This window comes from Carcharodon carcharias, chromosome 10 (genome assembly GCF_017639515.1).
Source record: "Carcharodon carcharias isolate sCarCar2 chromosome 10, sCarCar2.pri, whole genome shotgun sequence".
In the NCBI taxonomy this organism is placed as follows: Eukaryota; Metazoa; Chordata; class Chondrichthyes; order Lamniformes; family Lamnidae; genus Carcharodon; species Carcharodon carcharias.
The window spans coordinates 98,256,523-98,274,469 of NC_054476.1; the positions used below are offsets into that span (position 1 = coordinate 98,256,523).

General features: G+C 52.9%; 1 protein-coding gene across 2 annotated transcripts in view; it reads left to right on the forward strand.

The window, feature by feature from the left end:
* The window catches only part of spi1b (Spi-1 proto-oncogene b), a 212,111-nt gene that overhangs the window by 101,555 nt on the left and 92,609 nt on the right, over positions 1 to 17,947 (forward strand). For both annotated transcript variants that reach the window (XM_041197766.1, XM_041197767.1), the window contains exon 3: positions 16,207 to 16,448. In XM_041197766.1, coding sequence (XP_041053700.1) covers positions 16,207 to 16,448 — 242 coding nt within the window. The remainder of the gene's footprint in view (positions 1 to 16,206; positions 16,449 to 17,947) is intronic.

The following is a 17,947-nucleotide window of genomic DNA, read 5'->3' on the forward strand; positions in this document are numbered from 1 at the left end:
AAATCCACAACACAGGGTAGAGCCGCAGTCCAGGTCAGAGCCAGAACACAGGACACAGCCAGAACACAGGACAGGAGAACAACACAAGACAGGTTAACAACACAGGACAGGACAACCATACAGAAGAGGACAGGGCAGGAAAGCGATACTGGGCAGGAGTGTGATACTGGGCAGGACAGCAATCGAGGACAGGCCATTAATAGACAACAGGACAACAGCAGACTACAGGACAGGCTACAACACAGGACAGGCCACAGCACAGGGCAGAACCACATCACAGGTCGGTTCAACAACACAGGGTGGAACCACAACACAGGGCAGGACAACCACACAGGGCAGGACAACCACACAGGGCAGGACAACCACACAGGGCAGGACAACAACACAGGGCAGAATCACAACACAGGGCAGGACCACAACACAAGGGAGAACTACAACACAGGGCAGAACCACACCACTATGCAGGACAACAACACAGGACGGAGCCACAACACATGACAGAGCCAGAACACAAGGCAGAGCCAGAACACAGGGCAAATCCACAACACAGGGCAGAGCCTTAGCGCAGGGCAGAGCCAGAACACAGGGCAGAATCACAACACAGGACAGAGCCACAACACAGGGCAGAGCCACAACACAGGGCAGAGCCACATCTCAGGGCAGAGCCAGAACACAGGGCAGAGCCACAACACAGGGCAGAGCCAGAACACAGGGCACAGCCACAACACAGGGCAAATCCACAACACAGGGTAGAGCCACAGTCCAGGTCAGAGCCAGAACACAGGACACAGCCAGAACACAGGACAGGAGAACAACACAAGACAGGTTAACAACACAGGACAGGACAACCATACAGAAGAGGACAGGGCAGGAAAGCGATACTGGGCAGGAGTGTGATACTGGGCAGGACAGCAATCGAGGACAGGCCATTAATAGACAACAGGACAACAGCAGACTACAGGACAGGCTACAACACAGGACAGGCCACAGCACAGGGCAGAACCACATCACAGGTCGGTTCAACAACACAGGGTGGAACCACAACACAGGGCAGGACAACCACACAGGGCAGGACAACCACACAGGGCAGGACAACCACACAGGGCAGAATCACAACACAGGGCAGGACAACAACACAGGGCAGAGCCACAACACAGGGGAGAACCACAACACAGGTCAGAACAACCACACAGGGCAGAACCACAACAGAGGGCAGAATCACAACACAGGGCAGAATCACAACACAGGACAGGAGAACAACACAGGGCAGAGCCATTACACAGGGGAGAACCACAACACAAGGCAGGACAACAGAGGGCAGGACATCAACATAGGGCAGAATCACAACATAGGGCAGGACAACGACACAGGGCAGAGCCACAACACAGGACAGAGCCACAACAAAGGGCAAAGCCAGAACACAGGGCAGAGCCGGAACACAGGACGGAGCCAGAACTCAGGACAGGAGAACAATACAAGACAGGATAACGACAGAGGTCAGGACAACTACACCGGAGAGGAAAGGGCAGGAGAGCGATACAGGCTGGAGAGTGATACTGGGCAGGACAGCAATCGAGGATAGGCCATTAATAGATGACAGGACAGCAGCAGACCAAAGGGCAGGGCCACAACACTCGACAGAGCCTCAACACAGGGCAGAGCCACAACACAGGACAGGACAACAACACTGTGCTAAACCACACACAGGGCCGGGCCACAACAGAGGGTAGGGTCACGACACAGGAGAGAACCACGACACAGGGCAGAGCCACAACACAGGGCAGAGCCACAACAGAGAGCAGAGCCACAACACAGGACAGAGTAGTAACACAGGACAGATCCACAACACAGGACAGGACAACAACACAGGACATGACAACCACACTGAAGATGAAGGGTAGGAGTGTGATACAGGGCAGGTGAGTGATACAGGGCAGATGAGCGATACAGGGCAGGTGAGCGATACAGGGCAGGACAGCAATCGAGGACAGGCCATTAACAGACAACCGGACAATACCAGACAACAGGGCAGTATCACAATGCAGCACGGAATAACACAGAGTGGAACCATAACACAGGGCAGGACAACAACACAGGGCAGAACCACAACACAGGGCAGAGCCACGAAACAGGATGGAGCCACGACACAGGGCGGTGCCACGACACAGGGCAGAGCCCCAACACAGAGCTGAACCTAAACACAGGGCAGGACAGAGTCACAACACAGGACAGAGCCATGACACAGGACGGGGCAGGGCCATGACACAGGACGGGGCAGGGCCATGACACAGGACCGAGCCACAACACAGGGCAGGACAACAACACAAGGCATGACCACAACACAGGACAGAGCCAGAACACAGGATGGGGCAGAGCCATGACACAGGACGGGGCAGGGCCATGATACAGGACGGGGCAGGGCCATGACACAGGACCGAGCCACAACACAGAGCAGGACAACAACACAAGGCACGACCACAACACAGGACAGAGCCAGAACACAGGACGGGGCAGAGCCACGACACAAGACGGGGCAGAGTGACGACACAAATGGGGCAGAGCGACAACACAGGACAGGGCAGAGCCACGACACAGGGCAGGACAACAAAACAGGACATGACAAACATACTGAAGAGGACAGGGCAGGAGAGCGATACAGGGCAGGAGAGCGATACAGGTCTGGAGAGCGATACAGGGTTGGAGTGTGATACAGGGCTGGAGAGCAATCGAGGACAGGCCTTTAACAAACGACAGGACAATAGCAGATGACAGGGCAGAGCCACAACACAGGGCAGAGCCATAGCACAGAGCAGTGCAGAGCCACGACACTGGGCAGGGCGAAGCTATGACATGGGACACCACAGAGCCACGAATTAGGACAGAACCACGACACATGGCAGAACCACAACACATGGCAGAGCCACGACACAAGATGGGGCAGAGCGACGACGCAGGACAGGACTGAGCCACGACACAGGGCGGAGCCACAACACAGGGCAGGACAACACAGGGCGAAACCACAACAGAGGGCAGAGCCACGACGCAGGACAGGGCAGAGCCACGACACAGGACAGAGCTACGACACAGGGCAGAGCCACGACACAGGGCAGAGCCACGACACAGGACAGGACAGAGCCACGACACAAGATGGGGCAGAGCGACGACGCAGGACAGGGCAGAGCCACTACACAGGGCAGGACAACAAAACAGGACATGACAAACATACAGAAGAGGACAGGGCAGGAGAGCGATACCGGGCAGGAGGTCGATATAGGGCAGGAAAGCGATGCAGGGCAGGAGGGTGATGCAAGGCAGGAGAACGATGCAGGGCTGGATAGCAATGCAGGGCTGGAGAGCGATACAGGGCAGGACATGCCATTACCAGACAACAGGAAAATAGCAGCTGACAGGGTAGAGTCACAGCACAGGGCAGAACAACAACAGAGGGCAGGACAACAACACAGGGCAGAACCACAGCATAGGGCAGGGCGGAGCTTCAACATGGCAGGACAGAGCCACAACACAGGGCAGAACCACAACACTGGACTGAACCACAACACAGGGCAGGACAACAACACAGGACAGGACAACCATATAGAAGAGGACAGGGCTGGAGAGCGATACAGGGAAGGACTGCAATTGAGGACAGGCCACTAACAGACGACAGGGCAGAGCCACAACACAGGGCAGAGCCACATCACAGGACAGAGCCACAATACAGTACAGGACAACAACAATGGGCGGAACCACAACGCAGGGCAGGAGAACAACACAGGGCAGGACAACAATGCAGGGCGGGACAGCAATGTAGGACTTTGTCGTTCCCCTGTCCTCTGGTGTTGTTCTGCCCTATAACATTCTCCAGCGCTGCATCGTTCACCTGCCCTGCATTGCTTCTCTCTCCTGCGTTGCTGCCCAGCCCTGTATTGTCCTGCCATGTGTTATTTTCCTATCCTGTATTATTGTCCTGCCCTGCGTTGCTGATCTGCCCTGTGTTGCTGTCCTGCCCTGTATTGCCGTCCAGTACTGGGTTCCTGTCCGGTCCTGCGTAGCTGTCCTGTCCTGCAATGCAGCATTAGACAGCAGTGCAGGAGAGGTCAGCAATGCAGGATAGGAAAACAACATATGGCAGGACAGCAACTCAGGGCAGGACAATGACAAAGGACAGGACAGCAATTCAGGGCAGGACAGCAATGTAGGTCAGGACTGCAATGCAGGGCAGGACAACAATACGGGTGAAACAGCATTACAGGGTGTGACAATACAGCTCAGGACAGCAATGCAAGACTTTGTCGTTGCGCTGCTCTGCGTTGTTATCCTGCCCTGTATTGTTCCTCTGCCCTTCATTCAGCTGCCTTGCATTCCTGTTCCATCCTGCGTTGCTGTCCTGCCTACATTACTGTCCAGTCCTGGGTTGCTGTCCTGTCCTGCGTAGTTGTCCCATCCTGCAATGCAGGAGAGGACAGCCACGCAGGGCAGGACAGCCACACAGGGCAGGACAGCAATGCAGGACAGGTCAGCAATGCAGGACAGGACAGCAACACAGGGCAGGATAGCAACGCAGGGCAGGACAGCAAAGCAGGACAGGACAACAAAGCAGGGCAGGACAGCAATGCAGGGCAAGACAGCAACACAGGGCAGGACAGCAGTGCAGGGCAGGAAGGCTATGCAGGGCTGGACAGCAACACAGGGCAGGACACCAATACACTGTAGCACACCAATACAATGACAAAGGGCAGGACTGCAATGCAGGGCAGGATTGCAATGCAGGGCGGGACAGCAATACAGGGCAGGACAACAGTACAGGACTTTGTCGTTGGCCTGTCCTGTGTTGTCCTGCCCTGTATCATTCAAAACCTTGTGTCATTCTCCTGCCCTGTATCGTTCTCTTGCCCTGCATCGTTCACCTGCCCTGCATCGCTATTCTGTCCCATACTGTATTTTTGTCCTGCCCTGTATTGCTGTCCTGCCCTATGTTACTGTCTGGTCCTGGATTGCTGTCCAGTCCTGCATAGCTGTCCCATTCTGCAATGCAGGACAAGACAGCAATACAGGGCAGGACAGCAGTGCAAGGGAGGACAGCAATACAGGGCAGGACAGCAATGCAAGGGAGGATGGCAATGCAGGAGAGGACAGCAAGGCAGGAGAGGACAGCAAGGCAGTAGAGGACAGCAAGGCAGGAGAGGACAGCAAGGCAGGAGAGGACAGCAAGGCAGTAGAGGACAGCAAGGCAGGAGAGGACAGCAAGGCAAGGGAGGATGGCAATGCAGGAGAGGACAGCAAGGCAGGAGAGGACAGCAAGGCAGGAGAGGACGGCAATGCAGGAGAGGACAGCAAGGCAGGAGAGGACAGCAAGGCAGGAGAGGACAGCAAGGCAGGAGAAGGACAGCAAGGCAGGAGAGGACAGCAAGGCAGGAGAGGACAGCAAGGCAGGAGAGGACAGCAAGGCAAGGGAGGATGGCAATGCAGGAGAGGACAGCAAGGCAGGAGAGGACAGCAAGGCAGGAGAGGATGACAATGCAGGAGAGGACAGCAAGGCAGGAGAGGATGGCAATGCAGGAGAGGACAGCAAGGCAGTAGAGGATGGCAAGGCAGGAGAGGACAACAAGGCAGGAGAGGACAGCAAGGCAGCAGAGGACGGCAAGGCAGGAGCAAACGGCAAGGCAGGAGAGGACGGCAATACAGGGCGGGACAGCAATGCAGGATGGGACAGCAACACAGCAGGACAGTAATACAGGACAGGACAGCAACACAGGGTAAGACTGCAATGCAGGGCAGGACAGTAATACAGGACAGGACAGCAACACAGAAGAGGACAACAATGCAGAGCAGGACCACAACACAGGGCAGGACAGCCACACAGGGCAGGAAAGCAATTTCGGAGAGGTCAGCAATGCAGGACAGGTGTGTATAAACAATAACAATAGGTTAATTATATTAGGTGATTTCAACTTTCCCAACATTAATTGGGATAGACATAGTGTTAAGGACTTGGATGGAGTGGATTTCTTGAAATGTGTACAGGAGAACCTTTTTGGTCAATATGTAGAGGGTTCAACAAGGGTTGGCGCAGTGCTGGACCTAGTTCTGGGGAATGAAACCGGACCGGTGGCTGAGATGGTACTTTTAGTGATAGCAATCACAACATGGTTTAAGTTGTTATGGACAAAGAAATAGACAAGTTGCAAAAAAATGTTTTGGATTGAGGGAGAGTAGATTTTAGTAAAATGAGGCAAGATCTGGCCAAGGTAGACTGGGAACAGGTACTTGTGGGGAAACCTACAGAGGAGCAGTGGGGGTTGTTCAAAAAGGAAACGAGGACGGTACAGGCTCAACATGTTCCCTCTAGGGTGATAGGAAGGAGTAACAAGCCCAGAGAACCATGGATAACCAGAGATATTCAGGTTACAATGAGAAGGAAAAGAGGCTTTTAGCAGGTACAAGGGAAGCAAATCAGTGGAGGCATTAGTGAAGTACAGAAAGTGCAGGGTGGAGCTTAAGAAAGTAATTAGGAAAGCAAAGAGGGGATATGAGAAAGTTCTGGCTGGTAAAAGTAGGGAAAATCCCGAGATATTCTATTTCAATGGGAAGAGGATAACCAGGGAAAGAGTAGGGTCCATAAGGGACCAAGGGGGCAATCTATGGGTGAAGCCAGAGGACATCACTAGAGTGTTGAACGAAAACTTCACATCCGTCTTCATCCAAGAGAATGAGGATGAAGGTATCGAACTTGGGGAGAGACTACGAGGTTCTTGAGCAAATTGATAAAGGGAGTGACAAGGCATTGGAGGTGTTGGCAGGCTTAAAAGTGGACAAATCTCCAGGTCCAGATGACTTGTGTCCCAGAATGCTAAGGGAGGCAAGGGAGGAGATCGCAGGGGCTCTTTTAATTTCTCTCTGGCCATGGGGAAGATGCCAGAGGACTGGAGAACAGCTAATGTGGCTCCGCTATTTAAGAAGGATTGTAGAGATAAGCCAGGGAACTACAGGCCAGTGAGTCTCGTGTCAGTGATAGGGAAACTATTGGAGAAAATTCTGAAGGAGAGAATCTTTCTCCACTTGGAGAGGCAAGCTTTGATCAGGGATAGTCAGCATGGCTTTGTCAGAGGGAGGTCATGCCTAACAAATTTGATTGAATTTTTTGAGGAGGTGACCAGGTGTGTAGGTGAGGGTAGTGCAGTTGATGTAGTTTATATGGATTTCAGCAAAGCCTTTGACAAGGTCCCACATGGGAGACTTATAAAGAAGGCAAATGCACATGGGACACAGGGTAATTTGATAAGGTGGATTCAAAATTGGCTTAGTTGTAGGAGACAGAGGGTGATGACAGAAGGATGCTTTAGTGACTGGAAGCCAGTGGCATACCACGGGGCTCTGTGCTCAGTCCCCTATTATTTGTCATTTATATAAACAATATAGATGACTATGTAGGGGTTAGGACTAGTAAGTTTGCGGATGACGCAAAGATTGGCTGGGTGGTTAACAATGAGGTTGAGTGTCTTGGGCTACAGGAAGATATAGACGGGATGGTCAAATGGGCAGATAAGTGGCAGATGGAATTTAACCCTGAAAAGCGTGAGGTGATACACTTTGGAAGGAGTACTTTGACAAGGAAATATTCAATGAACGGCATGATACTAGGAAGTTCTGAGGAACAAAGGGACCTTGGCGTGTGTGTCCATCGATCTCTGAAGGCGGGGGGGAGCGTTAGTGGGGTGGTGAAAAAGGCATATGGGACACTTGCCTTTATCAATCGAGGCATAGATTACAAAAGTAGGGAGGTCAGTTTGGAGTTGTATAGAACCTTGGTGAGGCCACAGCTGGAGTACTGTGTGCAGTTCCGGTTGCCACATTATAGGAAGGATGTGATTGTACTGGAGGGGGTGCAGAGGAGATTCACCAGGATGTTGCCTAGGATGAAACATTTAAGTTATGAAAAGAGGTTGGATAGACTTGGGTTGTTTTCATTGGAGCAGAGAAGGCTGAGGGGTGACCTGATCGAGGTGTTCAAGATTATGAGGGGCATGGACAGGGTGGATAGGGAGCAGCTGTTCCCCTGAGTTGAAGGGTCAGTCACAAGGGGACATCATTTCAAAATGAGAGACAGGAGGTTTAAGGGAAACGTGAGGAAAAACTTTTTTACCCAGAGAGTGGTGACGGCCTGGAATGCGCTGCTTGAGAGAGTGGTGGAGGTGGGCTGCCTCACATCCTTTAAAAAGTACCTGGATGAGCACTTGGCACGTCATAACATTCAAGGCTATGGGCCAAGTGCTGGTAAATGGGATTAAGTAGGTAGGTAGGTCAGGTATTTCTCACGTGTCGGTGCAGACTCAATGGGCCGAAGGGCCTTTTCTGCACTGTGAGATTCTGTGAATACAGGGCAGGTCAACAATACAGGGCAGGCCAACAGTGCAGCAGAGGACAGCAACGCAGGACCTTGTTGTTGCCCTGCCCTGTATCGTTCTCCTCCAGCCTTGTATCATTCTCCTGCCCTGTATTGTTCTCTTGTCCTGGATAGCTGTCCCATCCTGCAATGTATGACCAGACAGCAATACAGGACAGGACAGCAGTGCAGGAGAGGTCAGCAATGCAGGAGAGGTCAGCAATTCAGGGCAGGAGAGAAATTCAGGGCTGGACAATAATAAAGGACAGAAAAACAACACACGGCAGGACAGCAATACAGGGCAGAAAAGCTATGCAGGAATTTGTTGTTGCCCTGTCCTGTGTTGTTGTCCTGCCCTGTATCGTTCTCTAGCTTTGTATCATTCTCCTGCCCTGCATTGCTCTCCTGCTCTGTATTATTGTCCTACCGTGTGTTGTTTTGCTGTCCTGTATTATTGTCCTGCCCTGCATTGTGCAATACTGTTCGGTCCTGTGTAACTGTCGCATCCTGCAATACAGGGCAGGACGGCAATGCGGGGCAGGACTGCAATGCAGGGAGAACACCACTATAGGGCAGGACACCAATACAGGACAGGATATAAATATAGGGCAGGTCAGCGACGCAGGACAAGACAGCAATGTAGGACCGGACAGCAACGCAGAGCAAGACAGCAATACAGGGCAGGACCGGAACACAGAGTAGGACAGCAATACATGGCAGAACAGCAATGCAGGAGAGGACAAAAACGCAGGAGAGGACAGCAATGCAGGAGAGGACAGCAACGCAGTGCAGGACAGCAATGCAGGGCAAGTCAGCAACACAGGGCAGGATAGCAACGCAGGGCAGGACAGTGACAAAGGACAGGACAGCAATGCAGGGCAGGACCGCAATGCAGGGCAGCGCAGCAGTACAGGGCAGGAAAGCAATGCAGGAGAAGACAGCAATGCAGGACTTTGTCGTTGTCCTGCTGTGTATCGTTCTCCAGCCTTGCATTGTCCACCTACCCTACATTGCTGTCCCGTCCTCCATTGCTGTGCTGCCTGTATTATTGTCTTGCCATGTGCTGTTTTGCTATCCTGTATTATTGCCCTGCCCTGTATTGCTGTCCTGCCCAGCATTCCTGTCCTGCCCTGTATTCCTGTCCTGCCCAGCATTGCTGTCCTGCCCTGCATTGCTGTCCTGCCCTACGATACTGTCCAGTCCTGAGTTGTTGTCCTGTCCTGCATAGTGGTCACACCCTGCAATTCAGGACCATGCAGCAATTCAGGGCAGGACTGCAATGCAGGAGAGGACAGCAATGCAAGAGAGGACACCAACACGGCTGGACACCAACACAGGGCAGGACCGCAATACAGGGCAGGACAGCAACGCAGGAGAGGACAGCAATGCGGGAGTGGACAGCAATGCAGGAGGGGACAGCAACGCGGGAGTGGACAGCAACGCAGGAGTGGACAGCAATGCAGGAGGGGACAGCAATGCAGGAGGGGACAGCAACGCGGGAGTGGACAGCAATGCAGGAGGGGACAGCAACGCGGGAGGGGACAGCAACGTGGGAGTGGACAGCAATGCAGGAGAGAGGACAGCAATGCAGGAGAGGACAGCAGTGCAGGGTAGGACAACAATACTGCAGAAGACAGAAACAGAGTGCAGGACTTAAGCCAGGACAATAATACAGGACAGGAAAACAACAGACTGCAGGACAGGACAGCAACACAGGACAGGACAGCAACACAGGACAGGACAGCAACGCAGGACAGGATAGCAATGCAGGACAGGACAGCAACACAGGACAGGATAGCAATGCAGGGCAGGACAGCAACACAGGACAGGAAAACAACACATGGCAGGACAGCAATGCAGGAGAGGTCAGCAATGCAGGAGAGGTCAAAAGTGCAGGAGAGGACAGCAATTCAGGGCAGTACATCAATACTGGGCAGGACAACAATACTGCGGAAGACAGAAACACAATGCAGGGCAACAACATAGGGCAGGACAACGACGCAGGACAGCAATAAAAAAATGGAACAGCAACGCAGTGTAGGGCAAGGCAGCAACACAGAATAGGACAGCAACGCAGGGCGGGACAGCAACGCAGGGCAGTACAACAATATAGGGCAGGACCATAATGCGGGGCAGGACTGCAATGCAGGGCAGGACCGCCGTGCAGGGTAGGACTGCAATACAGGGCGGTACAGCAATACAGGGCAGGATAGAAGTGCAGCAGAGGACAGCAATGCAAGAGAGAACAGCAATCCAGGGGAGGTCAGCAATGCAAAAGAGGACAGCAATGCAGGTCAGGATAGCAATACAGGACCTTGTTGTTGCCCTGTCCTGTGTTGTCCTGCCCTGTATCGTTGTCCTGCCCTGTATCGTTCTCCAGCCTTTTATTGTTCTCCAGCCTTGTATCATTCTCCTGCCCTGCATTGCTGTCCCATCCTGCATTGTTGTCCTGCCCTGTATTGTTGTCCTGCCATGTGTTGTTTTCCTGTCCCGTATTATGGTCCTGCCCTGAGTTGCTGTCCTGCCCTACATTACTGTCCGGTCCGGGGTTGCTGTCCTGTCCTGCGTAGCTGTCCCATCCTGCAATGCAGGACCAGACAGCAATACAGGACCAGACAGCAATGTAGGGTAGGACAGCAATGTAAGGAGAGGTCAGCAATGCAGGAGATGACAAAGATGATCGACAATTGAAGGGCAGTGGATGTTATCTACATGGATTTCAGTAAGACCTTTGACAAGGTCCCTCATGGCAAACTGGTACAGAAGGTAAAGTCAGATCAGAGGACAGCTGGCAAGATGGATACAGAATTGGCTTGGTCAGAGAAGACAGAGGGTAGCAGTGGAAGGGTGCTTTTCTGAATGGAGAGCTGTGACTAGTGGTGTTCTGCAGGGATCAGTGCTGGGACCTTTGCTGTTTGTAGTATACGTAAATGATTTGGAGGAAAATGTAACTGGGCTAATTAGTAAGTTTGCAGACGACACTAAGGTTGGAGGAGTTGAAGATAGTGAAGAGGATTGTCAAAGGATACAACAGGATATAGATCGGTTGGAGACTTGGGCAGAAAAATGGCAAATGGAGTTTAATCTGGACAAAAGCGAGGTAATGCATTTTGGAAGGTCTAATACAGGTAGGAATTATACAGTAAATGGCAGAACCCTTAAGTGCATTGATGGGCAGAGGGATCTGGGTGTACAGGTCCACAGGTCACTGAAAGTGGCAACACAAGTGGATAAGGTAGTCAGGAAGGCATATGGTATGCTTGCGTTCATCGGCAGAAGTACTGAGTATAAAAGCTGGGAAGTCATGCTGCAGCTGTATAGAACCTTGGTTAGGCCACACTTGGAACATTGAGTGCAATTCTGGTCGCCACATTACCAGAAGGATATGGAGGCATTGGAGGGGGTGCAGAGGAGGTTTACCAGGATGCTGCCTAGTCTGGAGGTTATTAGCTATGAGGAGAGGTTGGAGAAACTCGGATTGTTCTCACTAGAGTGACGGAGATCAAGGGGCGACTTGATAGAAGTTTACAAAATTATGAGTGGCATGGACAGAGTAGATAGTCAGAAGCTTTTTCCCAGGGTGGAAGAGTCAATTACTAGGGGACATAGATTTAAGGTGAGAGGAGAAAACTTTAGAGGAGATGTGCGGGGCAAGTTTTTTACGCAGAGGGTAGTAAGTGTCTGGAATTCGCTGCCAGAGGAGGTGGTGAAAGCAGGTACGATAGTGGTGTTTAAGAGGCAGCTTGACAAATACATGAATAGGATTGGAATAGAGGGATACAGACCCCGGAAGTGCAAAATGTTTTAGTTTGACAAGCAATATGATCAGCGCAGGCTTAGAGGGCCGAAGGGCTGGTTCCTGTGCTGTTCTTTTCTTTGTTCTTTGAGAGGTCAGCAATGCAGGAGAGGTCAGCAATTCAGAGCAGGACTGCAACACAGGGCAGGTCAGCAACACAAGGGAGGTCAGCATGGCAGGGGAGGACAGCAGTACAAGACAGAATGGCAATTCAGGACAGGAGAGCAATAAAGGACAGGACAGCTACTCAGGACGGGACAACAACGCAGGGCAAGGCAGCGACACAGGGCTGGACACCAATACAGGGCAGGACACCAATACAGGACGGGACAGCAATGCAGGACAGGACAACAACACAGGGCAGGACCACAATTCAGGGCAGGACCACAATACAGGGCAGTACAGCAATGTAGGGCAGGACAGCAATACAGGTTAGGACAGCAGTGCAGGACTTTGTCATTGCCCTGCCCTGTATCGTTGTCCTGCCCTGTAACGTTGTCCTGCCCTGTATCATCGCCCTGCCCTGTATCGTTGTCCTGCCCTGTATCATTGCCCTGCCCTGTATCGTTGTCCTGCCCTGTATCATTGTCCTGCCCTATGTTGTTCTCCATCCTTGTATCATTCTCCTGACCTGAATTGCTGTTCTGTCCTGCATTGCTGTCCCATCCTATATTGTTGTCCTGCTCTGTGTTGTTTTCCTGTCCAGTATTATTGTCCTGTCCTACGTTACTGTGCAGTGCTGCATAGCTGCCCCGTTCTGCAATGCAGGACCAGACAGCAATACAGGGCGGGACAGCAATGCAGAATGGGACAGCAATGCAGACCTTGATCGCAATGCAGGGCAGGACAATAATAAAGGGCAGGAAAATAACACGCGGCAGGACAACAATACAGGGCAGGACAGCAACGCAGGGCAGGACAGCAATGCAGGGCAGGACACGAATACAGGGCAGGACACCGATGCAGGATTTTGTCGTTGTCCTGTCCTGTGACATTATCGAGTCATAGAGTTAAAATGGTCCACAGCACAGAAAAAGGCCCTTCGGCCCATTGAGTCTGGGCTGGGCAAACAAGTACCTAACTATTCTAATCCCATTTCCCAGCACTAGGCCATGACATCGCAAGTGCACATCCAAATATTTCTTAAACGTTATGAGGGTTTCTACCTCTACCATCCTTTCAGTTAGTGAGTTCCAGATTCCCACCACCCTCTGACTTGATATCATACATCCATGTGTCTATATGTACCCTCATCTGCCTTATCACTAGGTTCCTCACATTAAAGTATATGTCATTAAATACTGAACAATTCCTTTGATGCCTACTTTCTAGCTTTTGTTCCCTCAGTCTTCCATACTCACTAATTTTCTACCTTCTATTTCTGGTTTGACTGCACCCTTGTATTGCTGTCCCGCCCTATATTGCTGTCCCGTCCTGTGTATTGCTGTCCTGTTCTGTATTGCTGTCCTGCCTTATATTGCCGGCCCATCCTGTGTATTGCTGTCCTGTTCTATATTGCTGTCCTGCCCTATATTGCTGTCCCATCCTGTATTGCTGTCCCATCCTGTGTATTGTTGTCATGGGGAAAGTGACACTTTGGAACCACAAGTGACAGGGTAATGATCAATGGGTATTTTCGTGACTGGAAGGCTGTTTCCTGTGGGATTCCACAGGGATCATTAGTGGGTCCCTCATTTTTGGTGATTTTTGAATGATTTAGACTTACATGGTGGGACCATAATGAAAAAGCCTTCTGATGCTTCAAAAATTGGCCATGTGGTTTATAGTGAGGAAGAAAGTTGTAGCCTGCAGGATTGGTCAGGTGGGCAGAAAAGTAGCAAATGAAATGTCACCAGAAAGTCTGAGGTCATGCATTTGGTGAGGGCAAAGGAATATAGAGTAAATGGTGGAATACGGAGAGGTGCAGAGGAACAAAGACACCATGGAATGAGCGACTGTTCACAGGATCAGCTGGTTAATGCAGCAGCGTACAGTTCATGATCAGCCCATTCTAGAGAGGATGTGATGACATGAGACAGATTACATAGGGGTTGTTTTCTTTGTAAAAGAGGAGGCTGCTGGGAAATCTAATCCAGTTGCATAAAATGATGAGGGTCTAGATAGAATGGTTCGAAAGAACCTTATTGTGTTGGCAGAAAGGTCAAAAACCAGGGGCAGAGATTTAAAGTAATTGGTAGAAAGATTGGAGGGGATTGTGGAGCAATTTTTTTTAACCAGGGGTTGGTGGGGATCTGGAACTCTGTCTGAAAGTCTGGTAGAGGCAGAAACCCTGGGAACATGTATAAAGTTCCTAGATATGTAAGCCTTAAATTACAGAGCTACAGCCAAAGAGCTGGAACGTGGGATTAATCTGCAGTACAGGACAGACATAACGAGCTGAATGGACTCCCTTCTGTGCTGTAAATCTTTTTATATTTCTATAACAAGACAGGAAAAGAATATTGGCAAGACAACAGTACAGGACAAGACGAGGCGGTGATGCAGGGGAAGGTGGTGAGGCAGGGCGAGGTGTTGAGGCAGGGCAAGGCAGGGCAGTGAGGCAGGGCAAGGCAGTGAGGCAGGGCGAGGCGGGGTGGTGAGGTGGCGGTAAGGCAGGGCAAGGTGGTGAGGCAGGGCAAGGCGGGTCGGTGAGGCGGGGCAGTGAGGCAGGCCGAGGGGGGGGTGAGGTGGGGCGGTAAGGCAGGGCGGGGTGGTGAGGCAGGCCGAGGGAGAGTGAGGTGGGGCGGTGAGGCGGGGCGGTAAGGCAGGGCGAGGCGGGGTGGTGAGGCAGGCCGTGGGGGGTGAGGTGGGGCGGTGAGGCGGGGCGGTAAGGCAGGGCGAGGCGGGGTGGTGAGGCGGGGGTGAGGTGGGGCGGTGAGGCGGGGCAGTGAGACAGGGCGAGGCGGTGAGACAGGGCGAGGCGGGGCGGTGAGGCAGGCCGCGGGGGGGTGAGGTGGGGCGGTGAGGCGGGGCGGTAAGGCAGGGCGAGGTGGGGTGGTGAGGCGAGGCGGGGTGGTGAGGCGGGGCAGTGAGACAGGCCGAGGTGGGGCGGTGAGAGAGGGCGAGGCGGGGCGGTGAGGCAGGCCGCGGGGGGGGTGAGGTGGGGCGGTGAGGCGGGGCAGTGAGACAGGGCGAGGCGGTGAGACAGGGCGAGGCGGGGCGGTAAGGCAGGGCGAGGCGGGGTGGTGAGGCGAGGCGGGGTGGTGAGGCGGGGCAGTGAGACAGGCCGAGGCGGGGCGGTGAGAGAGGGCGAGGCGGGGCGGTGAGGCAGGCCGCGGGGGGGGTGAGGTGGGGCGGTGAGGCGGGGTGGTGAGGTGAGGCGGTGAGTCAGGGCGAGGCGGGGTGGTGAGGCGAGGCGGGGTGGTGAGGCGGGGTGGTGAGACAGGGCGAGGCGGGGTGAGGCGAGGTGGGGCGGGCTGGTAAGGCAGGGCGAGGTGGTGAGGCAGGGCAAGGCGGGTCGGTGAGGCGGGGCGGTGAGGCAGGGCGAGGCAGCGAGGCAGGACGAGGCAGGGCAGTGAGGTGAGGCACGGCAAGGCGGAGCAGGCAAGGTGAGGCAGGCTGGGGTGGTGAGGCAGGGCAAGGTGAGGGAGGGCCGGGGCGGAGAGGCAGGGTGGGGCAGCGAGGTGGGGCGGTGAGGCAGGGCGAAGTGAGGCGGGGCTGGGGAAGTAAGGCAGGGCAGGGTGAGGTGGGCCGGGGCAGTGAGGCAGGGCGAGGTGGGGCATGGCGGGAGGGTGGGGTGGTGAGGCTGGGGTGGTGGGGTGGGATGTAGGGGACACCAGGCTCTAAATTGACCTCTCTCTCTTTCTCTCTCTCTCTTATTCACTGTCTCTTTCCTCCTGTATTTTTTCTCTGTCCCTCTCTGCCCCTCTCATCTCTCTCTAACCATACCATCATTCCCTTTCTCTTCCTGCTCTCCAAGTCCAAGTCTCTCTTTCCCTTTTTCTGTCTATCTCTCCCTCTGACAGCTCTCCCCACTCGGGTTCTCAATATTTAATCCAGTTCCCTCTCCTTTCCTTGCTCCCACCAGCCGACCATTACTGGGATTACACCAGCAACCACATCCATGGTGACTTTGAGTCATTTGGCGACCATCACTTCACAGAGTTACAGAGTGTTCAACCCCCCCAGCTGCAGCAGCTGTACCGGCACATGGAGCTTGAACAACTGCACGGGTTGGAATCCTCCGCAGCGACTAGCATTCCCATTGGCACTGCGGTTCATTACAATAAAGCACAGCCTTCAGCAACCACCAGCTTTACCGCTCCCCAGGTAGGTCACATCTTCAATGTTGAATGCAACATTTTCTTGCCTTTTCCTATTCAATGGCAGCAGTTGGCGTTGATTCTGCTATTCCCCTTTCCATGTCCTCTTCACCCACCTTTCTTTATTTGCCACATTAGCCTGTCACTGGGTGTTACACAGTAATGCCTTCTCTTTTCCTGTTCCCTCCAATTCCTCACCTCTGTTCTTACTTAAAACCTGTTAAAACCATAAAATGATTCCTATTTGATAAAAGGCCATTGACCTGAAATGAAAGGACTCTCTCCCTCCACGTCTGTAGTGCCTGACATCCAGAGATTACCCAGCATTTTCTATTGTTCATTTCCCATGTACACACGTCATCTCAAAGATAACAGTGCTCAAACACACCGACTGGACTAGTGCTGTTACTCACCCACCCTTAATACTCACCCACCTTCTTTACTCACCCACCCTCATTACTCACCCACCCTCAATACTCACCCACCCTCGATACTCACCCACCCTCAATACTAACCCACCCACCTTCAATACTCACCCACCTTCAATACTCACCCACCCTCGTTACTCACCCACCCTCGTTACACACCCACCCTCATTACTCACCCACCCTCGTTACACACCCACCCTCATTACTCACCCACCCTCGTTACTCACCCACTCTCAATACTAACCCACCCACCTTCAATACTAACCCACCCACCTTCAATACTTACCCACTCACCTTCAATACTCACCCATCCTTAATACTCACCTGCCCTCAATACTCACCCACGCCCCCCCACCCTCAATACTCACCACTCACCCACCCCCAATACCCACCAATCACCCACTCCCAATACTCACCACTCACCCACTCCCAATACTCACCCACCCTCAATACTAACCCACCCCCAAAACTCACCCATCCCCAATACGCACCCACTCCCAATACTCACCCACCCCCAATACTCACCCACCCCCAATACTCACCCATCCCCAATACTCACCCACCCCCAATACTCATCCACCCCCAATATTTGCCCACCCTCAATATTTACCACTCACCCACCCTCAATACCCACCACTCACCCACTCCCAATACTCACCACTCACCCACTCCCAATACTCACCCACCGCAATACTCACCGACCCTCAATACTCACCTGCCCTCAATACTCACCCACCCTCAATGCTCACCCACCCTCAATACTCACCCACTCACCCACCCTCAATACTGACACACCCTCAATATTTACCAACCCTCAATACTCACATACTCATCCACTCCCAGCACTCACCCACCCCCAACACTCACCCACTTCCAAAACTCACCCACTCCCAATATTCACCCACCCTCAATACTTACCACTCACCCACCCTCAATTTTTCACCACTCACCCACTCCCAATACTCACCCACTCCCAATACTCACCACCCCCAATATTCACCCACCCTCAATATTCACCACTCACCCACCCTCAATACTCACCACTCACCCACTCCCAATGCTCACCCACTCCCAATAC